This window comes from Accipiter gentilis, chromosome 26 (assembly GCF_929443795.1).
Source record: "Accipiter gentilis chromosome 26, bAccGen1.1, whole genome shotgun sequence".
NCBI classification, from domain to species: domain Eukaryota; kingdom Metazoa; phylum Chordata; class Aves; order Accipitriformes; family Accipitridae; genus Astur; species Astur gentilis.
The window spans coordinates 9,975,487-10,002,567 of NC_064905.1; the positions used below are offsets into that span (position 1 = coordinate 9,975,487).

At 41.6% G+C, this 27,081-nt stretch overlaps 2 protein-coding genes across 2 annotated transcripts in view; one reads left to right on the forward strand and one right to left on the reverse strand.

Annotated features, from left to right (window-relative positions):
• LOC126050797 (uncharacterized) overlaps positions 1-27,081 on the reverse strand; it is a 920,783-nt gene that overhangs the window by 534,341 nt on the left and 359,361 nt on the right. The window lies entirely within an intron of this gene.
• CCNJL (cyclin J like) lies at positions 849-25,883 on the forward strand. The gene is made up of 5 exons (XM_049829152.1): positions 849-1,010; positions 12,034-12,244; positions 22,394-22,693; positions 23,524-23,683; positions 24,711-25,883. Exons 1-5 carry the CDS (start codon positions 933-935, stop codon positions 25,156-25,158), a joined length of 1,197 nt encoding a protein of 398 aa, XP_049685109.1. The 5' UTR covers positions 849-932; the 3' UTR covers positions 25,159-25,883.

A 27,081-nucleotide genomic window follows, 5' to 3' on the forward strand; every position in this document is an offset into this window, starting at 1 on the left:
GGCACTGCGAGAGGGAAACCTTGACGCGTGGCCCGAAAGGGAGCTGTGCTCCTGCCAAACCTCGCGCTCAGACGTAGGCGAGCGCTTCTATCTGCAGGTTCCTGGCAGCTTTAGATAAGGCATCCTGTACCGGGAACCCTAAACCAAGGAAAAAGTCAATCTCCTCTGTTAATCCTGGGGGTATTTATTGGGTAGCCAGCGCCTTCCTTACGGGGAGAAGCCTTGCGTCGTGCTTTTCCCGGCGCTCCCCTCTCCGGTCCAGCTAGGAAGACAGCCGAAAGCCGCAGACCCCCGCCAGCGGCGCCCGGGTGTTGCCGTTTTGCCTTCGCCCCCCGCCCCACACACCCCGGGCCGGGGCTCCCCCCCGTCCCCCGGCGGGGGCCGCGCACAGGTGCTGCCGCCCGGGGGGGCTGAGGGGCACGGAGGGGGAGGACCTGCCCCTGCCCTGGGGCAGGCAGCTGTTAATTAGCGCTAATTAACCTGAGAGGGGGGCGGCGGCAGCAGCACCCCCTTCCCTTTCCCGCCCCTGTCCTCCTCCTCCTCCTCCTCCTCCTCCCGCCGCCGGCGGTTCGGGGGCCGCGGGCAGCGCTCCCGCCGGCACAAAGCGCCCAGCCCTGCCGATGGCTCCCGGCCCCGGCCCCGGGTGGGCGGCGGGCGCCCGCTGAGGGGCTGCTGGGGGCCGGCGGGGGCCTGCCGGTCCGCGCGGCGGGGCTAGGGCCGGGCCGAGCCGCCGGGGGGGGGGGTCGGTGGATGGGCGCCTTCGGCGGCTCCCGGCCCTGACCGCGGGAGCCGGGCGGGGGCGGCCGGCGGGGCCGCGGGGCGGGCCGGGTCCGGCGCCGGCGGAAACAGCCGCGGGGGCTTCGGGCCACTTGTCCGGTTGGTTCTCCCTCCCGGCAGGGCGGCCCCGTGTCTCCTCCCGGAGCTGTGGCTGGATGGGAAGGACAAGGATGGAGGAGCAGTGGTGGAAGGGGGAGCTGGCGGCGGACATCCACCGGACCCTGCGGACGAAGGTCGGGTCCCACTTTGTTTCCCCCCTCCCCTCGCTCTGCCCTGCGCGCTTTGCTCCGCGGCAGAACCGCCCGGGCACCGGCCCGCGGCTGCGGCTCGGCGGTGGCGACGTCGCCTTCGGCAGGTCCCCCCGGAGCGGGTTTGCGCGGAGCCCCCGCCGGGGCTCTGTTCAAAACCAAACCTGCGAAAGCTGCTACCCAAAAGTACCTGCTTGCAACTTTTCGGTGGCTTTAACTTCGCAACACGGGGTGTTGACGACTCGTTGCGTTAAATGCTAAGAGGGTGCTGATGGCGACCCCCAAAAAAACAGCGTATCGTAGCATCTGGAGGAACAGCGTTGCTGCTCTTCCAACAGATAAATGCTCCAGTGCGAGGAAAAGGTAGGAGGACCCTGTTCCCTGGCAGACTGTAGAGGAGCCGAGAGATGTACGGACGTGGCTTGTAGTGGCTCTTCTCGAAGTTGTGTATCGTTTACTCATAGATTGGAAAACCAGTAAGAAGTCCTGCAATAAGCCAGATAGTCCGGCCGCTGTTTGATGCGCTGGCGTACTTGGTAGAACTGAGGCTGTTGGTTTTACTTGTCACGACTCCTTGGGTAGACTCCCAACTTCGGAGAGGCTCTAAATGCCGTTAGCTGGGTAACACGAGAGCGAGCCCTCCGCAAATACTGACTACCCGGCGCTTGACACAGCTTTTCAGTTACTAAAGTTATGGCTAGCAAAGTTAATGCTTTGGACATTCGGTTCCCTTTGTTTTCTTTACAGGCATTTTAGCAGTAAATTGTGTCAGGTGAGTTAATTGTTATCAGGTCCCTGCGAGGGGGTTGGTTTGTTCTCATGTCCTCCGGCTGAGGCAGGGCTTCCTGGCAGGGGGGAGGAATAACTGAGAGAATCCAATTGACGGGGTGTTAAAAGGTGGGGGGAAGCTTTGTTTTTTGGTTGTTTTGGGGTTGTTTTTTTGTAGCGTATCCGCTACCTCTTAATCAACTACTTCATTCTTCAGCCTGCTTTCTGGATGCATCTGATGACTCTAGATTGCTAAAACAACTTATTTGTATATACGGATACTAACCTAGGCCAGCTGAAATGACAAGAACTTTTGAATTCAAGGAACCTGCGAAGAGGGAGAAGGGTCTCTGGGCTGTTCTGCTGCTTCTGCTCTGAGGAAGGTCTACAACTCTTACTGTGTGGACAGTTCTAATCCTAATTCTACCCACCTTGTAAGGACGTCTTTTCTTTTTGAATGAAGTACTACGTGAGAATCCAGAGTGCAAATATATCAAGCAAAAATAATCACAGCCCCTAAAACTTCTTTGGTTCACTTTCTGTGATTATTTTTTTTCTCCCCGAAGTAATACGCTGCAGAAACAACTCTTAAGTATATTGCCAAGGTTTGCTTTTTTGATGTCTAAAGTGTCAGAATTTACTGTAGAAGGTTGTGAAACTCCTCAAAAGGATCCTTCAGCACAGTTTGGGAAGATAAGTAGTTCTGAGGTACTGAAGTCAGTTTTGTGAGCATGGACCAGTTTTAGGGATGCCTATGGCCATTGCATAGAACAAAATAAGCCACAGTAGTGACACCCTCACTCGAGTATTAGTGTGTTAGTGCGTTATTAGTGTACTAGCATGTTAATACTGGAATACAGAAAATTCGGGCAATGGTACCCTTTAAGCCTAAATGACCTCTCTGATTTAAGATACTTGCTGAGGAGTCCTAGTCTGGAACGGTGTGCATCTCTGATCTTGGGTAAGAATAAACAGGCCTTAGCTTTAGTGTGTAAATCTGACAGGAAAGTTACTTAAAGATGCTTGTCAAGGAAGTTGAAAAGTGTGTTGCAGGCTAGCCCACTTTTTTTGAAGAACACATTTAAACTCTGGGTTTAAGGTGAGGAATAAAATGCCCCTTTAAAATAACATAACTCTTTTCCTAAAACAACAGAAGGATCATTAAAAACACTTTTTTTTTTTTTTTCCAAAAATAATTGAGATACATTAATGTAGGACATGTATGCCCTAGGTTTTATGTTAACAACCGGAAAAAAATATTATGCCATCCCTCCCATCCCCCCAGTTGGCTTTGGAAATTCTTCTTAACCTCATTGAAAGTTAGTGTCCTTTGTGACAGATGTTGTGTGCAGTATCTGATGGATATGTTCTGCATGAGAGCAGATACTGAATGTGTGTGGTATACCTGGCTTCTAATTCAGAGAGGGCTGAAAGATGCTGTGAGGCTTTGTGACTTCTCAAAGGCTCTAGCTCAATGCGGAGGAAATTAATAGCCCCTGAATTGTCTGACTAGTAAAATATCTGCTGTGATTATTGGGATGTAGTATTCAGCTTAGCGGGACTGTATTGTGTTAGTTACTGAGTGTGCTGACCTAGTGGAGCAAAATGCTTAAATTCCAAAAGTGCTACACACTTCCTTTGACTTTAAATGAAAGGTTAAAGTGTATCCCTGGATTAGGCCGGAGCATTAAACCTGTTGCAAGACTGAGCCAGGAAGGAAAATAAAAATTGGAGCATACTGTGTGTGTTTGTGCTAGAAGAGCCTAACACACACCGAGCTGAAAAAGGTGCTGTGTGTATGCATTGATATTTTCTGGTACTTCTACAATGGCCCTGTGTAACTGTTAATGGAAAGGTGCTGGTTGTGCCTGGCAGCTGACTTCCATATCAAAAATCAGAGACCTCGCTGGATGTGGGACTACTGCAACATCTCTGCAAATTCTCTCTGCTTCAGTAGCCCTGAATATGCCACAGGTGTGGAAAGCTGAGTAGCAAGTCAGTGTTGGCGTAGTTTGTTGTTTAAAGTTGAGGAAATACTTTGCTTTAGAAAGCAGTCTTGAGTGTCCCAGAAATAAGTGATGTCTGTTTGCCGTTCCCCATTTTTGTGCTTATGTTGGGCTGTTTCCTTCCAGGATATGTTCATTTCCTGCAATTAATAAGAATTACTAGATATGCCTGCATTTCCCTTTTTATTTATCTCTTGCGTAGCTTCTCAGAGTAGGGCCAAATTTTACAGGACTTATTCCTTGCAAATTTAAAAGGTTAATAATTGTAACTTGATCTTTTTAAAGGCAGTCCAAATTACTGTCTGCAGTTACTTTCAGCCAGGTGAGGAGAGCTGATCCTCTTTCTGCTGAAGGCAAACAGTGCTTTGCTGTTAAGTGGTAAAAATGTCTGAGTGATTTCCTCTAGGTTAAAGCTCCTCCACACCTGTCTCCCAGCTCCTCTTGGTTTAAAGATCTTAATGAGGAAATGCTGTTTACCATCATGATGTGTTTCATTCTATTTTGATGTGCAGCATTTCCCTTTGCTTTGTCCATGGTGTCAGTCTGGAGTGCAGTCTCTGAAGCAGGAGTGTAACCCATACAGGGTTTGTTGTATTCTTCACTGGTGTGAAGTATGGTGTTGTTTTCTTCACTGGTCTTTGAGTACTGTCACCATAAATGCATTTCTTTCAGTTTTAAATTATCCTGTAGTATCCTAGAAGTAGTATAGGATCCTGTTACTAACTTTTTTCAGTAAAAGCTTTGGTAGAAACACAACCTCTTCCTCTTCTCCCTGCGCCTGGCATATGTCCCTGTATGTATTTTCTGTAGTTGTGCCAAAGCGTCTGGTTTACTTGACCTGTTGGTAGTGTGAAGGTCTTGATGTAACAGGTACTGTTTTATCTTTTAGCCTGTAAGTATGCTCTTGTCCTCGTTATTTTAAAAACTGGTCGTACCTTCAATGGTAAGTTTGAGATGTTCAGATCTGCCTGGCACAGTCTGAAACGGAGATTGGTGCAGACTAGACAGAAACACTCTGAAGAGAGGGAAGGCATTAGAGTGTTGTGTAGATTCTGCTTCTGGGTTTTTCTTTTTAAAACAAAATCTAGATGAGAACTTCAGCGGTCCTGGATACCTGTGGACATGCAAAAGGTTTTGTGTTCTTTTCCATGTTGTTTAATAGAGAGGCTAAAACATGAACCTTTCACTCTGCATCTTTCCAGTTTGAATCAGCTGTAAAAGAAAGTAAGTGTAACAGGCATTGAGGTGTATTAATATAACTTTTTTTATCCAAGACTGGCAGCCCAGCAACAAAAGTATAATCTGCTCACTTAACAGAAAACACACACACACAAAACCTAGCTTTTGAAAATCAGCAACAATGCGTTACTGGTTGCTAGCTGTAACTTGCTTATGTTATAGATGGCAGCATGTGCATGAAGCTGAAAGGAACAGGTGTCCTAATAAAGTACATGGTTATTCATGATCTCTCATCTTTTTTTCCTAAAGTTGGAATTTCAATCTTCACACTCCTTTCTCTGATCCTTCTCAGATTAGCTGCTGAACTTCTGAATACTTTGAAGAGTGTAAGAAGGACTTAAAGAAAAGCTTGATAAAATACCACAGTGGAACATGTAAAGTAATGGGTTTTCAAGCACAATACTAGTTCAACTTTCCTGCAGATTTCAAATGCCTAGGACTGTTGTGAGGATGCTGAAGGGTGGAGTGGATTCAAGCACAAAAAGCTTTTATGTACAGTTGAAATACTGTCTTGGTCTGCCACAGGTTTTGTGTGTGACATCTCAGTAGTATGCCTGAAGCTTAATTTTAAGTGTCTACACTAAGCTTAGATCTTAAGGAATGGAGTCTGTGTTTACCTGTAGATAACTTGGAAGACAGAACTGGATGGTAGGGGAGATGCACAGAATTTAGTCTGAGATGGCCTTTAATCTAGGTAAAAGGGGGGAAAACTATTGAAGGCTCTTTGAAAGAATAAGTGAAACAACCCAGTGTAAGCCAAAGTCATTGAGTAGGCTGGAACTTGAGGTTCTGTTTTACGTGGCCAGGGTTCTGGTCCTTTGTGGGAGATGCACTTGAATTTGCTGCTCCTTTGGAGTGTGTAGGAACAGTGGTAACACAGAAGAAAATCTTAATTTATGGTGTTTCACTCATGCATCAGTGGAATGTATCATAAATCAGTCAGGGTAGCTGCTGGCAGCACTGATTTAGGCAGTGTAATGAGTGTGTTTAAGCTGTTGCTCCGTCTATCTTATTGGTTACTATTGAATTGGGGGGGGGGGGGGGGGGAATAAAAGATATATTGCCCATGTACCCTTCCTTGTTAGAAAATCTCTGGATTTTAAATTTTCACTGGAAATAATGTGAGGAACTAACTGACATCCTTTTTGAAATGTGTTTCTGTCAGGTTTGTCTCTTACTCCCACGTACTGAATCCAGACGCTGTGCAAGACTGGCGCTTCTCCTAAAATCTGATTAAGACTTGCCTAAAGTGGCTGAAGGTTGCTTAAATAATGGGAAATGCTGTAACTTTCAGGACTCTGAGAGATATGGTTATGGCAGGGCTGAACAGAGGAGTAATAACTCATGCCGTGGATCCTAGACTGTTATTGCCGTATCTTCTAGCAGGTATAATCATAGGTCTCTCCGTGTTATAGGACATAGCATAGACAAGACAGCATAGCTTGTGCTTGCACACGTGAAGTGAGTGTGGCTGTTTCAGAGACTTTCACCATGGCATTTCTGCTCTGCGAGGAAACACATCCTGCTGGCCATACCTGAAGAGCATGCCCTGTTAGTTATCTTTGCTCTTCCCCTTGAGTTTGCATGGCCAGCTTGAAGATTAGTAAAAGCTAAACGCATCAGCTGTACTCTACTATCAGTCTGTTCACAAACACACTAACTCTTAACCTTTCTGACCGACTAATTAAATGGCAGTCAGCTGCCTAAGCATAGAAATGCTTACCAGCAAGTTTTGTATGAGTAATTTTGTTACTGGAAGGCATAGTGCTGCAGTCTGTGCAGAGGCAGAAGGATTGTTCCTGTGGGGGAGAGGGAATAGCATGACATTAGTAGCAGAATTAAATTGGTAGCATGCTACCTAGTCTGCAGCAAAGGAGCATGCAGAGTGCTCTTCATTTTCAGGCTGCTATTAAAAAATAGCACAGTCTAAATTTTTCTTTGTATATCATCTTCTTGCCCGCATAAATAATGAATTATAGAGGAGTTAGTTTTTAGTGGTTTCTCATGTGCGGTGCAATAATTGTATCTAAGAGATCAGTTTGGCACCTTTCTTCCAAAGCTGGAAAACTGGTTAGAACACAAAACAGGAAGGAGTTTGTCTCTTTCAAAGAACAACTGTTAATAGCCTGCTAGATAAGCTTTCTCTTTATTTTTCATCTACAGGCATTTCTTTTTCCTGTTCCAATGCCAACAACTTTGCAGTATCTGTTATTCTTACTATAGGAATTCTTAAGGGTCTGGTGGAAGTCGCATACATGCTATTTTTCCAGAACATGCAACATACAGAGAGCAAAATGATTGCCACAGTTACCATGGTTTTTACTATTTTTTTTTTTTATTAATTTGGGTGCCCTATCCACACAAGTGGTGTCTTGGGTTTATATACTTTTCCCCTGGATTACTAAGAATCATGGAGAACTTGTCGAAACTTAAGTCATATTTCAATGGGTATCTTTGTTCATCAGCTGGAACCTTTTTTTCAGATTTTGAGTTAGGATCAGTGGTGAACATCTGTGAGCTGTGGTAGCAGGGGCCATACACTGGATTCTGTTTACATATCCAGAAAGAGAAGTAGATAATAAGATTAAAAAAGAATAATAATGAGAGGAGTATGAAGTTCATACTAGTAAATGAAACTTGTGTCTGTGTAGGGGAGTATTGCAACAGCTGTTTCTAGATGAATAGGCTTTACTGTTGCTGAGTAGCTCCAGTTCAGGTGCTTCATTTTGCTCCAGAAATGAGAAGGTAATTTACCTGGCTCTTCACAGACTATGCAGCTCTGGAGATGCCCGTCTGCAGCAGCTGGGTATCTTGCAGGTGAGACAGCTGGTGCTGAGAGGAGGAGAGCAGTAAGAAAGACCCGAGCTGTTGCAGGGAGTCAGGAGATGCTGCGTGTTTGACCTGTGGCACAGAACAGATCCCAACTGAAGTCCAAGTGCTCTGAAACCAGATTCAGTTAACATCTCCCTGAACTTCAGAACCCGAGGCATATTTATTACAGCATTTCATTTTCCTTGTCAAAAAGCCTGTGAGTTGTTCTAAAATACCTTGATGAATTCCACTTCTGTTCCAAGAACTGATCGTTATTAGTGTGACTTATTACCATAATGTCACATCACTTGCTAACTTTTCTACTGCTAACTTTTTTTCTCCTGGCTGCTTGTCAGTTCATTACTGGCTTTATAACAGTGGGAGAACAGTTTTACTGAAAAGAAATTGGACAGAAAAAATGTATGCGTGGAATTTCTTGCCGTGTTGAAAACCAAACCATCTGATGTGGTACTCTGATGAAGATAAGTGCTGGGTAGACTGGCTTGTACCAGCTGCTGCTTTAAGGGAGCTGGAGGAAGTGATCCTGTTAAGTTTTCTTACTCTCCACCTTAATCGCTGTTTGGCTGATTAGTTCAAATGGCCAGTGAACGCCTAACCTTCAGGTGGCTACTCAAAAGCTTTAGTTTAAGTCTTGTTGCCTAGCGTCAGCTTTAGGTATGGATTCTGAAGTGCATTTGCTCAGCCCAGTTCCAGAACCATCCAAACCAGAAAATCCTGTCTCCTGAGCTCAGGTACTGACTGGTGCCAGCTGAAGTGCTCAGGTGATGAGCTGTGTCTCTGCAGTGAACGAATGGCTCATGTCTGGAGCCTGGCTGTCTTTCAGATGGGATTGCTGAGGAAGATTTGTCCTCTAACGCCACTTAAAAATGTTTACGCTGATTCCCTTCTTTTGGAAGGTCAGGTCTTGAAGCTGGTAGGAGGTGCCAGCCTAAAAATTGTCTTCACCCTTAACGCTGACTCTCAGTCCCAAGCCTTACTTTTCAGGTTGTGAGATTAAGCGGTGATCCCTTTAAAGTCTGTGCTGTGACTTTCTGGAGGCTTTTTGTGGAGAGACACCGATCAATGTGTTGAGCAAAGCTTGATAAGTAATTTCCAAGACACCTGCGAGCCTTTTATGTGCTGCTGCTTTTAGCATTTCAATGTAGCAATCGCTCAGTAGCCCAAAGCAAAGTTGTTGAAGTAGGTACAGATGAACGGGTCAAAGATAAGCAGAAGCAGCACATGAAAGGGCAATTCCAGCAGACAGCAGGACTCCTAGTTTCTTCTGTGTTTCTCTACTGGAGATAGAAGAAAAAATAAGCAATGGAAACGATTTATTTTATTCTTGGTCCCCCACAGTTAAGTTTTTTTCCGTATAGTTGTATTTGCTGATCCTGCATCACTATGCCTAAAGCAGCAAAGGCATTTTTTTTGAATTCAAAGGAGTAATTTTTTTTTTTTTCCCCTTGACGAATTTATGCTAAAGAACCCTGTGGGGGGTTGATGGTACCAACAGTGTTGGTAACCCTAAGCCTGCAATTCAGCTCTTGCATTGTTAAACTATGTACCCCTCGCTTTCCTTTAAAAGAAAATCTCATCATTTAAGACTGACCTGTCAGTGTAAAAGCAGCCCTACTGAACTACTTATTAGCTGCTGCTTGCTATGTGGTGCAGGTACACAGATAATTACCCTGGATCAATTAATACCTAGGAACTTGATCTTGTAAGAAACCCCAGCACGTGGCTCTGTTCCTCCTAACATTAATCCCGAAGTTGAACCTTCTCTGTGCTGTCAAGTCTCCTTACACGGAAGCCCACGTGGGTGTGTTTGGGGAACAAAATGAGAACGCTTCTCACTTATGCCCTTTACTAGTAACCGATTTCCAATAAATAAATAAAAAACCCGAAGAAAGCAGATGGCTTACAGGGGAGTAAATATCTGTGTTAAACCAGTAGCAGAATAATCCTATTGGCTTAAATTCAGTGCTTTGACTGGTCTTCGAATTTTCTAGCGCAGTGGGCTGAGTAGGGGTAGTTCTGGCTTCTGAGCATCTGAGGTTCGGATGCAAATCTCCAGATCTCACCTTTCATTCTGAGCCTCTAAAGCTCGCCCACTGAACTGTAACATCTGGACTTGTTAGGTTTTTTTGACTAGATGTATATAACTGGAGTTACTGTTTATTTCTTGCCTTTGTTATGGTCTAAAAAGCAAATTTCACATTAAATATGTATCCTGACCTCAGAGTATACAGTATAATTTTGCTGGGAGACTTAGCACCCAGGAAACAGGAAGCACATTTCAAAAAATAAAACTTGAAGCTCCTACCAGCCACCTAGAAGAATAAAATATTTCAGAGGTAGAATTGCCACCTGATCTTATGATAGCTTGGGCTTTGTATAGACATATTAAAAAAAATGCAGTTATTTTAACTGATGTAAGCACTGAGCTCAAAACCATTTCTGCCAGAACATTCATGTTACAGGTACGCTATGAATTCCTGCTCTGAACCAGTGTATGTCAGTTGTACTAACGGATTGAAATCTCTGTACATGAGGCAATCGAAAAATCAAATTTATGGGGCTTTTCTGGGTATAAAACAATCAGGGGAACATGTTCCATTGTCTCCCTGCTTTGTAAATTGTTACTGGTGGGCCATTTCTTTATAATCCCCCAGTGAAGGCTGTCCCAGGTTTCAAAGGGCTGTTTGCCTGTCCACAGCATGTGTCTGTTCAGTCCGGAATGTGTTTTTTTTACTGACTTTCTTTAAAAAGGCCTGGGAAGCAATCATCCATAACAGCACTCGGCTTGCTGTCTTTGTAAGCTGCTTCTCCTTCTGGAGCCTCCCTTGTTTCCATTTACGTGTGCCCCTCTGAGCCTCATTGTGTAGCTATTTTTTCCTTGATAAGTTGAACCTCCTTGTGGAATGTCCCCTTCCAGGGGATGAAAGGAGTGTGGGCAACCACTGTGCTGCCTGTGCAAGGTGGTGCTTCTTACTTGTGTAAATGGGGTAGCCAGTGCAGGTACTTCCTCTCAACACTTTTTTTTTTTTTTTAAAAAAAAAGTCATGATTGATTTAGTAAAATTACCTGCTACGTAGTGCTTTGTATGCCACGCATCTATCTTGCAGCACTGTACTACTGCTAATTTACTTTCAAAAATACGTAATGCAAAAATGCTGTATTACCTTGAAAATTACTGAGAGAGATACTTTGCTGAAACAGTATTTTTCTAATCCATGCCTATCAACATGTATTCAGCACATTTTAATTAAAGTCTGGCCACAGTAATTGCATTAGTATATGACCATGTCTAAAGTGAGAAAGTGTCAACATTTAAGTGGCATTAGCTTGTTGCAGGTATTCCCAAGGATCTTCACTCCTTCCCTTAACCTGCTTGTTGCATAGGGGCTACAAACCTGTGTGTAAAAACCCTTGCAGGTGAAGACCTAGCATAGGTAGAACTAAACCTCATATAATTCTCCCTTTAAAATGAAAATGCTTACATTACATGTGAAATACAGTCTGTCAGTTCAATAATTAGCTTTTATAATACTCAGGTTACTACAGAACATACTGGAATTTGCTATGATTAGAAAAGTCTAATCATTCTCCTGTTGGGTTTTTTTTTTTCTTGTTAATGCCTACTTTTGTGTCTTGCTGCAGCCATGTACCATGTGATTATTTTTTTAATATGTTTAAGGTAGATGTTAGTTATTCTAAAGACCTATGCATTTTTTGGCACAGGATGTAGTAACTTGGGCAACTGAAGAAGGAGCAATATCAGAGAAACATATCTTGACCTTCTTGCCTATGAAACTCTGTTAAAACCTTACTTAACAGTCCGATCTGGATGGACAAAATTAAAAAGGAGTCCTTCAGGAACAATTTTCATGGCCGAGAAGTTTGGTGTTCTGTAGAAAGCAACAGCAAGTTGTTCCTGGGTTAAATTGTAATTTAGTGTTTGACTATGTGTTTAATGCTTGTGAGGAAAGTGCGTGGATGACCAAAGTATTAGAAGTTAACTGTCAAAACATACAGTAATCCAGCCCTGATTCCTGTGTCAATCATAGTGCTGTAGCTGCTAAGCATCTGCCATAGCAGGTGGTGGGTGTTGGTTTGGGATTCCAGACACTGAAATGGTATTTGTTTCAGTACCTCTCTTTCGTCCCTTTTTTTCCCCATAGGAACTTAAGTTGCCTATGTATAAGGCTCATTCACCACAGATTGGGATGCGCCGATACTTCATTGATCTCTTGACTGTCCTCAGCAACCGTTGCAATCTCTGCCCCACGGCCCGGCATCTTGCTGTCTATTTATTGGACCACTTTATGGATCGCTATGATATCACGGTCAAGCAACTGCACATCATTTCATTTGCCTGTCTTCTCCTAGCAAGTAAGTTGGCTGCTGTATATTAAGGCTTTTTTTCTGAGCAGATGGTTGTTTTCCTTATATATCATGTGCTGTTTTCTGTATGTTGACAGTTTCCACCTACTTAGGATAAGGCCTAATGAAGTCCAAGTCAAGGCATAAAGCAGTCTGTTGTTAAACTCTGCTCAACTGCATAGCTTGCGCTACCCATTTATATGCTGGTGTTAATGAGCAGAGGAAGTTTTGGCAGCTGAAGCTGGGTCAGTGGATGGGGACAGTAAAGATCAGGGGGTGATGGTGTGGGAAGAAAGTGGCAAGACTGGGAGAGGTTAGTTCCAAGGAAGAGTTGGTAGTAGGGAATGACATCTGTGTAACATGCAGCCTCTCCTGGAGATCTGTCCTTGAACAATCTGTGCCTCTGTTGTGATCGCTTGGCATCATCAGTTCCTTGTAAATCACAGGTTTCTTATACAGGGGCCAAAGGAAAATTTGCTTCTTGAGGCGCTTGGTGGATGTGTTGGTGATGCTGGAATGCATATTGCTTGTTTTGGGCTCCTACCAAATAGCTAGGCATTGCTGCGTAATAGTAAAGTTTCAGTATTAGCATCCATTTAGCAAACGATCTTGAACATTTGTCGTTAGTGCTTTCTCGAAATCTTCTCTGCAGCCAGTGCTGTGCAAGTGGGGGAAGGCGAGACTGGTGGCTCAAGGAATTGCAGTCTACCCCTGCAGACTCTGTTTCTAGGTTACAGAGAAATTATCCTGCCATATGGGAGCCATGTAGAGTAATGCACTATTGTGGACAACAAAAGTTATGCAAACTTGAGCATTAATGGCTGGAAAGTGCAAGTGGTCATACTGGTTAAGGGAAAAAACACTATGGAGAGCCAGAAGCTGCTGAAGGAAGAAGGTGATACTATGTTTACCCCTCAGGACTTGGGATTGCTGCTGTTTTTCCTTGGATCTGCAGAGATAATAGTAAAATAATAAAAAACCCCATACACTTAGTATATTTAAGCATTGCTGTCTGTCCAACTCCAGCGAAGATGGTGAATTATGTGGAGCAGTTACTGGTTCATGTTGCAAAAAAGACCAATATTAAAACTGGAACAAAGAAGAATGTAAATGGTTGCTGTAGGTGCAGTCTTACAGCAGCAGCTTAAGTGACTCTCAAATATTGTAGTTCTGCTGACCTGAACTTTTCGTTAGCTCCTTCAGACCAGTATATTGGCAGAAAACCATCCCAGGTGAGGAATGGTTTTCTTTATTTACCAGAGAGATATTTTTCTGAGGGGTCAGACAAGCTTTTTGGGCTCATGCAATGGAGGGGAGAGGGGCTAGGGCTGATTTGTAAATTGCTGTGAAACTGTACCCTGAATTTCAAACACATCAGACTGAATGAAATACCAGCTTCAGGTAGCCTGGAGACTGATGCCTGCTCAGAAGGGTACTCCTTCAGCTTTCAGACCATCTGTTTTTTCTTTTTTTGGGTAACCTCATAACTAAAAGACGCCTTGCATCATTGCTAGTTTTTTGGGTTTGGTGGTGGTTTTTTTTATTATTTTCTCAAGTGCATAGATGAATGTTACCCTCAGGAAGAGAGAACAGGATTTTCTTTAGATAAATCTGATACTTTCAGCTATACTCCTCCATTTTTCCCCAGCATAAAATTGATGCTTCAACAGTTCTAATAACTTTGCATTTGGATTTAGAAGAAGAATTCATAGCTATAGGTTATGTTTCCAGTGCTATGCAGATAGGATGAAAATAGTATCCTCAAACTTTGTATGAATTGTCAGAGTTTGTATACTAGTAAAATCTTGGGCAGATGTTCACTATATCATCGGGAGAGCTGGACTGTTGACTTCTGTAGGTTTCGGGATTTAAAAAGAAGCACAAAAGCTTTCAAGATTTTCCTTATGTAAATGACTGAAGTAAAATGCAACTTTAGGCCAACTCTATGCAACTGTGAAGCAAAAGGAAGTTCACAAACTGCCCTATGGTAACACTAGAGGGAAATGTTTTGCAACTTCTGCCTGTTTAAAAAAAAAACCAAAGCAATTTGCTTAAAAGAGCAAGCCTAAGTCTAGTGGGTTAATGAGTGTGAGAATCTTTCTAAAATTAAGATTAGAGCAATGCAGTAGCATGTATACATCCTGATCTGGAATTAAATCACCCCTTACAGGAAGGTGAAAAGGTCTGTTACCGTAAAGGCAGCTGTCCTACCAACATGTAGAAACATAACATTGAAAATTGAACTAAAGCAGCTTTGCACAAAATTAATGCCTAATTAACTTGTATAGATAAGGTTTAAAATGCTAGGGCTCAGTTTGGAGACTTTTGGGAGCATAGTAAGCTCTGTTGTTTACTGTCTGGGCCATCTTAACCTGCAGTAAGCGTATTATTTTTTGGTGTGTGTACTTCAAAGTGATGCAAGTCAAGTCAGGAAAAGCCACTTTACAGTAAATGGGGATTCCTGTGTTTAGTTTGTTACTTTCAAAATTACATAAAATGGAAGAGAACTTGTACTATGTTTTTTGTTGTTGTTGTTGTTGTTGTTGTTTTGTAGTAAAAGATTCTGAGTAAGTCAGAAGTATTGACCTGAAGTCACCTAGAAGGTTCTCGTTGTAGTGAAGACTAAAACTAGTCCCTTGCCTGTTGTTGCAAATGCACTAATTAGGACTTCCCGCAAGGCATTACTGTAGGAAGTTGCACAGTTTTTCAGCAGAGGATTGTGGCAAACATGCTCTTCAGGCTGTGTTGCAAGACACTTGTACTTCTAAAAAATTTTATACCTTCACTGTAGAGAGCAAAAAAACTAATCTTTTTTTTAAGTAGTTGTAGTGTTTACATCATAACAAAATGAATGCTTAATGCAGACTGTCTTTCAATAATTGTTATAAGCACATGTTGAGAAACTCTGGGGTTTTCTTCCTGATTGTTTCCTTAGAGAAAGAGATTAAGGGTAGTGTACAGACCACAAGGAAGATGAGGTGTAGTTAGAGGCAAGATTACTTATTCCCACTTATGGTAAGTGTGGGTTTCTTGGGGGGTGGGAGAGGCATAATAGAGAAGCTTTTAGACACACGACTTTTGAAATGGAAGCAACAAACTTCTAAGCTAAATGCAAGTCAAGGACAAATTTTTAGCTTTGAAGTTTGTTGCTTCTATCTTGGATCTAAAGGATCTCAAAAGCTTGACTCTCCTTTACCTATAAGCATTGCCATCGCTTATTTTCGATAGCATACAACAGCAGTGCTCTCATGGTGGAGAACATAGTGTTTTGCTAGATGTCATTTAGTTAGCTGGAGCTAATTTCTCTTGCTGTATTCTAGAAATGCATTTTGACTGGCTCATCAGTTTCTCCAGACAGGGAAACTAAACTGGATGATGATAGTGCTTCCCACTTAAGTGGTGATTGTGAAGGAGATGAGGGAGTGAGAAAATAATACTGTCCCAAAAAAGTTGCACTAGCAGCGAAGTAATGTTCAGCCTGGACTTGTGGCAGTTGAGAAGAATGTGGGGGTGTGTCCCTCAAATCATCCAGTTGTTCACTAGCCAGAAGATGTATGTTTCTTTGAAATATATGCACAGTGTGATAATTGGAGAAGGCCTCTGGAAATTCCTGCCAGATAGTTTAGCTCCTCAGAACAGCTATAAAAGCTTTGAAGTTTACTAATGTCATCAATGGTTGTTATTGCCTCTGAATCAGTTCTGAAAAAGAATGGTAAAAACTGTTCACAGTAATCTAGAGGTGAACTGAAAGCTATTGGGGGAGGGAAGGAAAAGCGGCTGGAAATGTTGATGTCACAGTTACTTTAGGAATGTATTTAGAATATTTAGTCTGTCTCTTTCACTTGCATTAAGGGAACTTTCTGATCTAAATCAGAATCATAAACTAAACATGTTTTTGTAATACAGGAAGACCTGGTCTACATGGATGTTTTGGCTAGGTACACAATTAGAAGACAGAGGACCTCCTTTTGATGTCCAGCTGTGGTAAAACAAGAGATTGTAGGTTCCTGCTGCTGCAAGATCATTAGTGAAGTCCAGTGGTTTTAACTGTTCAAGATGATCTATCTGTCCCTTGCTTGAAGCAGACTAGTGATTGCTCAGGTTGACTGCTGTTAGGTCAGGGAGATGCTGGCTTTTGGTCAGAAGTAACGCTGGGCATCTGGGACTGGTGGTCTTAAGGCAAGCCAGCTGGATCTGGAGCAGGATAGTTACCAGTGCACCTGCACAGAAGCCAGGATTGCTCTCTTTGCACCAGGCTCTGGATGGATGCTCACTTTGCAAACAGGTAAGTGACAGAAAATGTTACTACTTTCCTTTTCTCCCCAAACACCCCAGTGCTTTGTGTAAACTTTGATTTTTTCTCCAGACAAATCAGCTGGCTTTCAGTAAGTGGATAGATCTAGTTTAACTAACATTTTGCCTGAAGGGAATTGAGGAACTTTCAGTTCGTCTCACCTGGCAGCTGAGAAGGCAGCCCCTTGTAGAGGAGCACTGTTGAGCAGCAGCAGGTTGTAATGTTCCGAACTGCAATCCATTGGGCAATTTATTACAGAAAATGAATGTGATATTTTAAGGTGCTCTAGCCCTAAGTGCTCTGTTGGAAAAAGGGATTGTGTAAAGATATCCCATCTGCTTTAGTGCTACTTGGCTCAAATTGCCTGCTGAAAGCTGTGCAAACCAGCTGCCCCAAAGTAGGTGAGATGCACTGATGCAATCCATTCAGATGGTCCAGCTGCAGGAGCAGTAAACTCTTGGGAGAGAGTGAGCACCTGGGCAGTAAGTCTTAAACTGCTGTGACTGTTTCTTCTGTGGGTTTTGTAACTGCGGTATACAGGGACTGCACTGTTATGGTGTATCAGTATAGTTAAAGCAGTGCAGCTTTTGCTTGTTGCTGTAAAATCCTAGCTGGGTCTTAAAAGCTGTTCCTTTCTTCCCTGAAGAGCTAACCCTCTTCAGTAGCGTGTGCTTCAGTACCTGATAAAAGCAACATCTCTCTCAGCCATTCAGTGGCATTGAATGTTCCAGCAATTCTAGTTCTTATGGCCCCTCTTCCTCAAGAGGGTTCTGCTGCTATGGAGACATGATAACAGTTTTAAAATTTGAGGTTGTTGGTTTTTTTTTTGGTTTTTTTTTTTTTTTTTTTTTTTTTTTTAGCAAAGCTAGCTTACTGTTCAGCACATCCAGTGCTGCATTGCTTCACAGAGTACTTGGGTACTTCCTGTGGTTTTCCTGGCTTTACTTTGCCCAGCTCCTTCATCTGCCAGTGGATTCTCAGCAGCCGAGTCAAATCAGGACAATAAAGGAAATTAGAGTAAGAAAAGATGTCTGTGCTAAATGGGCTGAGTTTAGGGCATGGGTAATCCTTTATCACCTAATTCCCCATTGACTTCAAGGAGCTGTTGTCAGACATCAGGCAGCTTTTCTATTGGACTGTGCTTTGTGATCCATATTCCGTTTATTGTCTCACTGAGCAGGTAACTGTTCTGATGAAGACAGCTGAACTACTTATTTTGAATAAAAGATAACAGTGGGTTGTCAGTCCAGGATATAGATTAGTGCAAAACTTAGTCTCTAGTCTTTTTTATTTATTTATTTTTATTTCCCTGCTGCTGTAACATGTACAGAATATTTTCTTTAGTAATTAAACTTTACTAATAGTAAGGCATTAAAAACTCAGGTGCCTTGAACTAAGTGGTTTGTGTGTGCACTAGGTATTGTACAGACAGATGAAAGACATGGCAGAAAAAGGAATTAAGCAGGCTATCTCTAAAATAGTCTGTCTCTTTCTTGCCTTGCTTAGAGGACAGTTAGAAGCCATGTTTCTATTGGAGGGCAGCAGTGGGAGAGAATCTCAAAAGTTTGTTGTACCCCCTGCAACAATGCAGGAATAAAGGAAAGTAGTCCTTCAGCTGCATAAGCAGCCATAGGTCTGTTCTTTATGCTAAGGTAGATGGGCTTGACTGGTTTATCCTACTTCTGGATTGATTTTAATTGTTTATGGGACAAAAAGTACTTACACCTTAATGACTCTTTAAATTGGCAGTCCTTTTTGTTCCTTGGTTGTCTTAAGGACTCTGAAAATGTAATAAAACAAATTGCCTGCATGGCCTGCTTTTGTTTTGCTACCCATGAAAAACCCAAGGAAGATAATGTACCCAACTGCCAGTAATCAGTCTCAACTGCATGCTGCATTGCTAGGTGTGACTCTTGCCTCCTACAGTGGAAAAATCAGTTCTTCAGGGTACACTTGACAGCAGCGATGCTTCTCTGAGACCTTTGGTTTTTCCTAGTGAAAAGCTGGCATGGATTGATAGGCTGTTTTGATAATGTGACAAATGTACTAATGACATGTACTCTTTGTAACTCAAGCCTGTTCCCCTTGACAACAGGACTTCGTCTTTCATTCATCAAAACAGAAGTGTGAATGTGAAACATAAAAAGCACTCACTTTTTTTTTTCTGGGGGAGCATCTGATTGTAGAATTCAGAGTGGGGCAGAACATGATCTAAAGTAACATGGAAAATCTTTGCATCATTAATTACAGTAATACTACACACTCTTAAAAATGTCCCATGCTGCCCCAGTCTATTTAGATTTTACAAAAAAAAGTTGGTCACGAATGTAAACCTAAATTACATGTTCATCTTATTTTATTCATCCTATTGATTTCAGTAGGCTTCCTTGTATAAAAAATTGCAGCATCCGTATACTACTTAAATTAAGCATTGCTTCAAAGGCTTATGATTCTGTTACCTTGAAACAAAACTATTTTTGAGGGCAATAGTGACAACTAAATGGTTTTATCAGTAACTGGAGCACAGAACACAATAGCAAACTTTTAATTTGAGATGTCTACAGTGGCATTTCAAAAGCATGCAAATGACTTGTACACAATTCTCATGAACTTCAAACTACAGACTCCAAGTGATAATGTAGCTGAAACAGCTTTGTTTTTCTTCCCAAACCCTGATGTTGATTAAACCAGTCAGTGTTACTTGTTTGGTCAATACCAGACTTCCAACTGTCTTGTCTGAGCCTTTAATATTCTTGCAGTAATTGTATTGGAGGTCCTGGTTCTCTCAGCACAAATATGCTGTGCATAGAATCTCAGTTTCTGGTGTAACTGAAGGAACACAAAAAGGAATAGTATATTCTGATATCTTTAAATTAGGAAAATTGGGGAACTGGCAAAGGACACACTGCATTTTAAAAACATCTTAAACTTGTTCTTTCCCAGTTTGCTTCTCATCAATTTTGTCTGATGGAATGAACTAACTTCTGTTGTTGTCTTCTCCAGATTTCAGTTTAAAAATAGGGAAGTGCTTGGTGAACTTGGAAGCAAAGTGCTTAGGTCAAGGTAGAATTGGGAAAGAAGATGTTATCAAGTTGCTTGTATGTTGCTTTGGAAAGTAGCTCATATTCAAATTTTACTGTTTATTTGAAGCAAAACTTCTGAGTTGATTTCTCTCCCTCCATTCCCAACTCAGTTTTGGAGCCTTTCTTCAACTTACCGAGCTACATTTATACTCAGGTGCCTCCAATCTGCTGCAGTGGCTGCTCTTATCTAACATTAAAGCTAGGAACTAGTGTATTGGAAAGCAGAAGGGGGAAAATAATAAATAACTAGTAATCTAAATCACTAAATTTAGCTGTTGTAAATTATTTTTTACTTTAAAAATATTATCTTGGTCAAGTCAAATAGCTTTGCCCTATGTTGTATGATACCTTCCCAACACTGCTGTGCTGGTAGTCTGCTCTCTAGACTATAGTCTGACCTTTTAAAATTTCCAAGGTTGAGTGGGAAGAAAGAAGGAACTGGACCTTTTGAAAGCCAGAATGACAGATCTTGCCCTTAGTTTCCTGGGCATGCAGTGGTTTCTCCTACTTTGGCTAGCATATTCCTTCAATTTCTATATTGGGCTGTGACATCACCTTGGGGGGGGGTTGGGGTGGGGAACAAAGAGTTAACTTTTCTCTCAAATTTCATTTTTCTTAACCAGTTCTAAATTCAGGTGACAAGGAGATTCATGAACATGTTTACAGACCCCTGAATTTTAAGGGCTTTTTCACTGACAGTGTGCCCACAATCCTTTCCTGCTCTTCATATGATGGATTAATTTTGTTTTTCATGATTATGCTCTTTTATGGTGAGGTGGCTGCTATATTACTTTTAATGCATTTCATATCCATGATACCTGAACAGGCTCAAAGATGGAAAATCCATTTTTAAATGTGTTAAAAAGACATTTAAGCTGCTAATAGTACAGAAAATTGTCAGGTTTTTAATACACTGGAGACACTGTGGATGGAATTGGTATCCTAAATGGATAGCAAGATCTTACTTTCTTTTGGAATAATTTTCTAGTGCAACACGCATTTTTATTGGTTTTAGATTTGGTGAGAATACTCTGAAGCTGTATGATACCCTACTGTCTTGTCAATTGGTCTGTGTTGGTAAAGGAGGACTCTTACAGAGGCAATGGAAGGACAACTGAAGCAAGAATCAATTGTGGAATATATGCCCTCAAGAACAAAGAGGAAAAATAACTACAGAGTATTCTTAAGTAGCTATGGATTTGGATTTTGCAGCAGGGATGTTCTTTAAGCTGTACTGGAAACATTACTGGTGATTGTTTGTTGCTAGCTCTTGAACAAGGAGTAGCTGGAAGATAGGTCATTTTTGGCTTGGTAAACCAATAGTGTGAATTTAAGAAGACTTAATTGTTACTTTACTGCAAACTTAAGAAAACACTGTTGCTTTATTACTTGATAGATCTAATCCTGGGAATCAAATCTGATATTGGATGCTTTTTATGAAAGAAGGGTGAATAGACTTGAGATTCTGTTTTTCTGTACAAAATGACAGCACATTGTAGCTATTGATGAAAATTGAGTCATTCAGTGAGACTACTGCTGTTTCAGTAGGCTGGTAAATACAATTTAGAAAAAGGTGCAGCTTTGCTCAGCTATCTTGACTGTGAAAATGTATGCTCTCTTCTAACCCCATAGGAATTATTTACGTTAATCACTTGGTTACAGTGTACTTCTAGCCTTTCGGTGACCTTAGCTAATGAGGCCCTCCAAGACAGGAAGGAACAAAGAGAAATTCTGAAGCAGCAAGGGCAAAGGTGGTGTTGCCCAAGGGTTTTTAATGTCTTCCTTTTTGTAGCATGTGCATTTAGCTTCCATACTGTCCTGGCTTCAGCTGGGATAGAGTTAATTGTCTTCCTAGTAGCTGGTATAGGGTTATGTTTTGAGTTCAGTAGGAGAAGAATGTTGATAACACACTGATGTTTTCAGTTGTTGCTCAGTAGTGTTTAGACTATAGTCAAGGATTTTTCAGCTTCTCATGCTCAGCCAGCGAGAAAGCTGGAGGGGCACAAGAAGTTGAGATGGGACCCAGCCAGGGCACCTGACCCAAACTGGCCAACGGGGTATTCCAGACCATGGGATGTCCCATCTAGTATAGGAACTGGGGGGAGTGGGGGCGGGGGGACAGTGGCTCAGGGACTAACGGGGTGTCGATTGGCGGCTGGTAAGCAATTGCGCTGTGCATCATTTGTATATTCCAATCCTTTTATTATTACTCTTGCTGTTTCGTTAGTGTTATTGTTATTAGTTTCTTTTTTCTCTGTTCCATTAAACCGTTCTTATCTAAACCCATGAGTTTTACTTCTTTTCCTCAATTTTCTCCCCCATCCCACTGGGTGGAGGGGGGAGTGAGTGAGCGGCTGCGTGGTACTTAGTTGCTGGCTGGGGTTAAACCATGACAAAGGAGCTTTTTTCCCCTCAATATTAGATCTTCCTTTGCCATATTTTCCCCATACTGCTTGCTTTCTTCACACTTGACTGAATGCCCTTCAGAAAACCGCTTCCAGTTATTGTCAGAAAAACTATCTGTAATCCTAGTGAGTTTATGGTCTGGGTTTTGGCATCAGTACTATACAGACAATTAAACAAACAAACCCATAAGAAAGGATATAGGAATATGTTGACCGGTCTGTTGCTTCTTTCCTACTTGTGTCACTGTACTTCCTGTCCATCTTTAAAAAACACCTTTTAATCATTAGACTTTCTGGTTTTGGGAGTGTTCTCTGTTGGCTTTTGGCCACTCAATTGTAGTGATAAATCTTATCTGAAAACCATCTCTTCTGGCAGGTAAATTTGAAGAAAAAGAAGACAAAATTCCAAAGCTGGAGCACGTAAATAACCTGGCATGCATGTGCAATGTGAATGTAGTATTGAACAAGAAAGATTTGCTTAGAATGGAAATGCTGGTTTTGGAAAACTTCAACTGGAACCTCTGTCTACCAACCCCAGCACACTACATTGACTACTACCTCTATGTGTCCATTGGTGAGAATGACCTTCACAACGGCTGGCCGATCACTTCACTGACTAAAACCAAAGATTTTCTGGAGAAATATGCATATTATTTCCTTGATTTCTCAGTGCAAGGTAAGAGGCTTATTTTTATGCTAGAATGATCTTCCATTTGGCAAAAGGCAAAAATCTGAAAGAGAAAAGGGCTTTAAAACTTGTCATAATATGGATTGCACAAAATTATCCGTGCAGAATGGATTCTCTTTGCAGTTATTTCAGATGGCAAATGGTACAGTGTTCCTTCCTTGCGCATAAGCCTCTTGTCTCTTTTCAGAAATCTGTAGATGAGATCAACTTTTTTCTTCAGCTTAGAACGCTAATTGGTGAGATTGTCAGAAATGGGGACTAATTTTTGATCTGCTGTGGAGTATGAACTACTGTCAGTTGCAGACATGATATTATGCAGTTCAATGTCTGAATCTTTTTTAATGATATTTTTTAGAGAGTCCTGTGCTGCAAGACATGACATATTTAGAATGATGGGGCTTTTAATGATTTGGTTTGCAGCATCGCTTCCAATATCTGCCTATGTGAGAGGCAGTGAACTGCAGCATCCTCATAAGCTAGGTTCAACACTAAAGTAAGTATGTGTGTAATTGTCAATACCTAACTTTGCTTCAGGTGAGATCAGTCTACAAACTTCAGCATAGTCTATTTCATGGCTTTTTCTGAAATGAAAGAAACTACAGTGAAACCTTGATAGTAGTTACGAACAAGTGGTGCAGAAATCTTCAGGAAAGCTTGATCCAGTTTTGAGAGACTTTTTTCTGGTCATGAGTTAATACTCAGAGATGTGTGGAACAAAGTTGTAGATTTATTTTTGTCCTGGTTTGCCATGTATACACATAACAGGCTCACTGCAGTGATTAGTAAGAGTACAGTTCTTGCTTTTTTTTCTTTTGTAGATCACACTTTCCTCCATTTTCGTCCATCTCTGATTGCTGCAGCTTGTGTGTGCGCCTCACGTATCTGTATGCAGATTTCTCCTGCCTGGACAACACAGCTTGAATTGCTAACGTGTTATTCCTGGGAACATCTTGCCCAATGCATCGAAATGATGTTCATGTAAGATCAGAAAGAAACCTGTTTGTCTCTTAGGAAGATGTTAATATTCTTTTTTTTTTTAAAGTAATTATTTAACTAGAATTAAGATAGTACTATGTTACACCGGTAATCTCTATCTTCGGTTTGGGGAGAGGAATAAAGGGCAAAAAAATCAGGTCACTTTATTAAATACTGTATTTTAACATTTGCAATGCAGAATGGAGTGCACAATTCAGTGTTCATTATGTTTTCTTGTACTCATTGTCTATGTGATTGGATGGAAGCTTTTATGGATGGTGGTTGAAAGCTTTTTTCCCTTTGTTTCCTCATTGTACCTGCAATATACTTGCTGCAGAGAGACACCAGTGTATCTCTAACATCAAGAATACAGTAGGGAGACATTTCGGAACTATTCTTTGGTTTTTTCCAGTAAAGGACATGACTGCAATGCATTAATACTGGTCTGGTATGTGAGCACATACAGTCTTAATGGAAAATAAAAAAAGTTTAATAGAATGATTTAGGTTGGGAGTGATGGTGGGCCTTCTGAATTCCTACTTAAAGCAGGGCCAAATGAAGTTAAATCAGACTGCTTGGGGTGCTGTCTAGTCAAGTTTTGACTATCTCCAAGGACGGAGACTTCCTAACCTCTCTGGCAGTGCTTCATCATTCTCATGATAATCAAAAGCGTGAAAATGTTTCTTCCTAATATCTAACAGGAATTTGCCTTGTTCCCTTATAGCTATGCATTTTAATACTCTGCAAGTACCTACACAGAGTATTTCAAAATGTCTTTGTGTTGTGGACTTAAGGTTCCAAGATAACCAGCCCGTAAAAACATACTTGTGACGCAAAATGATCCATAAACCTGATGTTAGTGTGCGAAGATCGCAGCAGGATAATTAGAAATTAATTGTGGAAAGCAGCTGAGGATCACCATATACTGCTAGAGCCAAAAAGCTGATGATGTAGCTGGACTGGTGAAAACTTCGAGACACATGCAAGCTCTGTGAACTTCTCTCTTTGATAAATCTTATTTTTTTTTCAGATATTATGAGAATGACATCAAAGAAGCCAGTAACCTAAAAAAGCAAGTAACAATTAAACATCAAGAACAGGAAGCAGTGGAAAATCTGAGCCATCAAGCTACTACTCAAGTTCTCTTCCAGCAATCTAGTTATCACCCTTTAGCCCAGCATTCAGCTACACTTTCCCAGTTCCAGTCGCCAGTGCAAGATTTGTGCTCTGCTTATCGTGACTCCTTACAGGCCCACAGGTCCAGTGGGCTGCTTGCCAGGAGTGCTGACAGCTCGCTGCACTCCTATGCAGCTCTTCAGGCCAGCCTTCGGCCATCTGCCCAGACTCTGCCCATCCAAACGCCCATTGCTGCACAGGTAGCGTTAGGAACAGAGCCCAGACACTGCATTTCCACGGCTTATGGCAGTAGTTACTTCAGTGGTCATCACTCATATACAGCTGGGTGTTTTAATGGATAAATATTAACAGGAGAAAAAGGTGAACAGAAGCTGAAGAAGAGACCCTGTATGTGATACAAGATGTGTATCTGAAGGAACAGTAATCCTTATGACTCATTCAGAGGACATTGATCTGGATCACCGATCACTGGAACCTGGGTGCCTTTCTGCAGAGGGCTGTACCTTTGGCTCTTAATGAGAGAGAGAAATACAAATCCATTAATACACCTCATTCAATGCCACTTTGAGAGGCATTGCATAGAAACCCTGTGGAGATTACTTCCTTCTAGTCTTCAGTTAGTGACTTGTCAGAGTTGGCTGAAAGCTTGTGTTGAAGAGTTATTTCAGGCTGGAGCATTTGTTGAATTTCTGGCCAAGTAGCAATGTACCTAGAGATGATGTTGGAAAACATGGAGTGCTCTCCGTCTCTCCCAGTGACATGTCACTTGAACAGTGGCAGCTTATACTACTGGAAGCTTCTACTAAAATATACTGAAATTGGTATCAGTTAAATGTGAACTTAGTTTATGCAGAAATCTATGTGTAGGACACTTTCTGTTTTCTTTGAGCAGGAGTGATAGTTCAAAAGTAAGACTTCAGAATAAAAGGAAAAAAAGAAAAATGGGCCAGAAGACTATCAAGCATTTTTGACTTAAAATTCTCTTGGAATGTAAATGTGCTGCTGCTGAATGGAACATTGCTCTGCCTTCAAGTATTTTAGAAACAAAACCAAAACCTTAAATCATCTCTTGGATCTTTAACGTTCTGCTGTTTTTGAGACTGGAGATTATTGTTAGTAAAACTGTTCATGAGCTTTATCAGGGATTTAATGTTACTTGAAGAAACCCTCTTGGAAAAACTCTTGAAAGGTTCATTGCCTTCAGTTATTTCATCTTTTGAGCTCAATGACTTGTGGCAGTAGTTCAGGCTCAGGACAGAAGAACTGGTGTTAATGGGGACAGAGATGGGGAACTGGTTAACTTTACTGTGAAATTAGAGTTTGATTGCAGTGCTAGACAATGCGGACTTAGTTTTTTAAATACCACTTTAGCATTCTCTTGGAAAGTGTAGCTGGTAAATTGAAGATCCTGTTGCCTCCACACCTACTGTCACATATCCAAAGGTTTCTTTCTCAAGGGAAACCCGGGATGATTGTTCGAAAAAACTGTGTAGGTGTTTTTTTTATGTTAATGTAGATATTTACAAGAAATAGACTTCTGCAAATGTGAAACTTTAGTTTTGATATATGTAACCACTATATTGTAAGTTTGTTTGAAGGCAGTACTCTAGGTTTGTCTTTTCTCTGAAAGTTCTCAGGACAGCAATACAAGTAATGTGCAATATGCTTTTACTGACTTGGGGCAATTTTTTCAAGTCATGTCACAGTGCTGTTTTAAATTATATTTTTTAGAGAATTGTTTTTAAGGGTGTTTTAGGGTGGAGGGGAAAAACTGGCCTGCATGCTAATATGTGTTTGTGTAACTGTCTTCTGAGAATGCAACTTTTGGTATCAAGTTAATTTCTTCCTTTCTGCAGGCTAGAGGAATCTTCTTGTTTTATTAAAAAAAAAAGCAAACTGTAAATGAAGAGGCAGTACTCTTCAGAAATTAGAAGTTTAGAGAACTTAGTTCATTTTCTGTTGGCTTTGTATTTATATTAAACTTTATTTTCAGAAGACTTTAGTGTATTTTTTTATGGCATTTGACAGATGTAAAGAACAACATATATGTGGCAGTACTGTTACATAGTTTTTTCTTTTTTTTTTATCATCCTTATAATTTGCATCATGTGCAGTGTTACCCTTTGGACCGCCATCGTGCTTAATTGTGAAAATACTTGCTAAGTTCCTAGTGAAGGTTTCCAATAAACAAGCACACAACTGAAGTACCCTCTTTGTACCCCCCTCCTCCCCCCACAGTGTTCCTCCTTAGCTTCTAAGAGCTA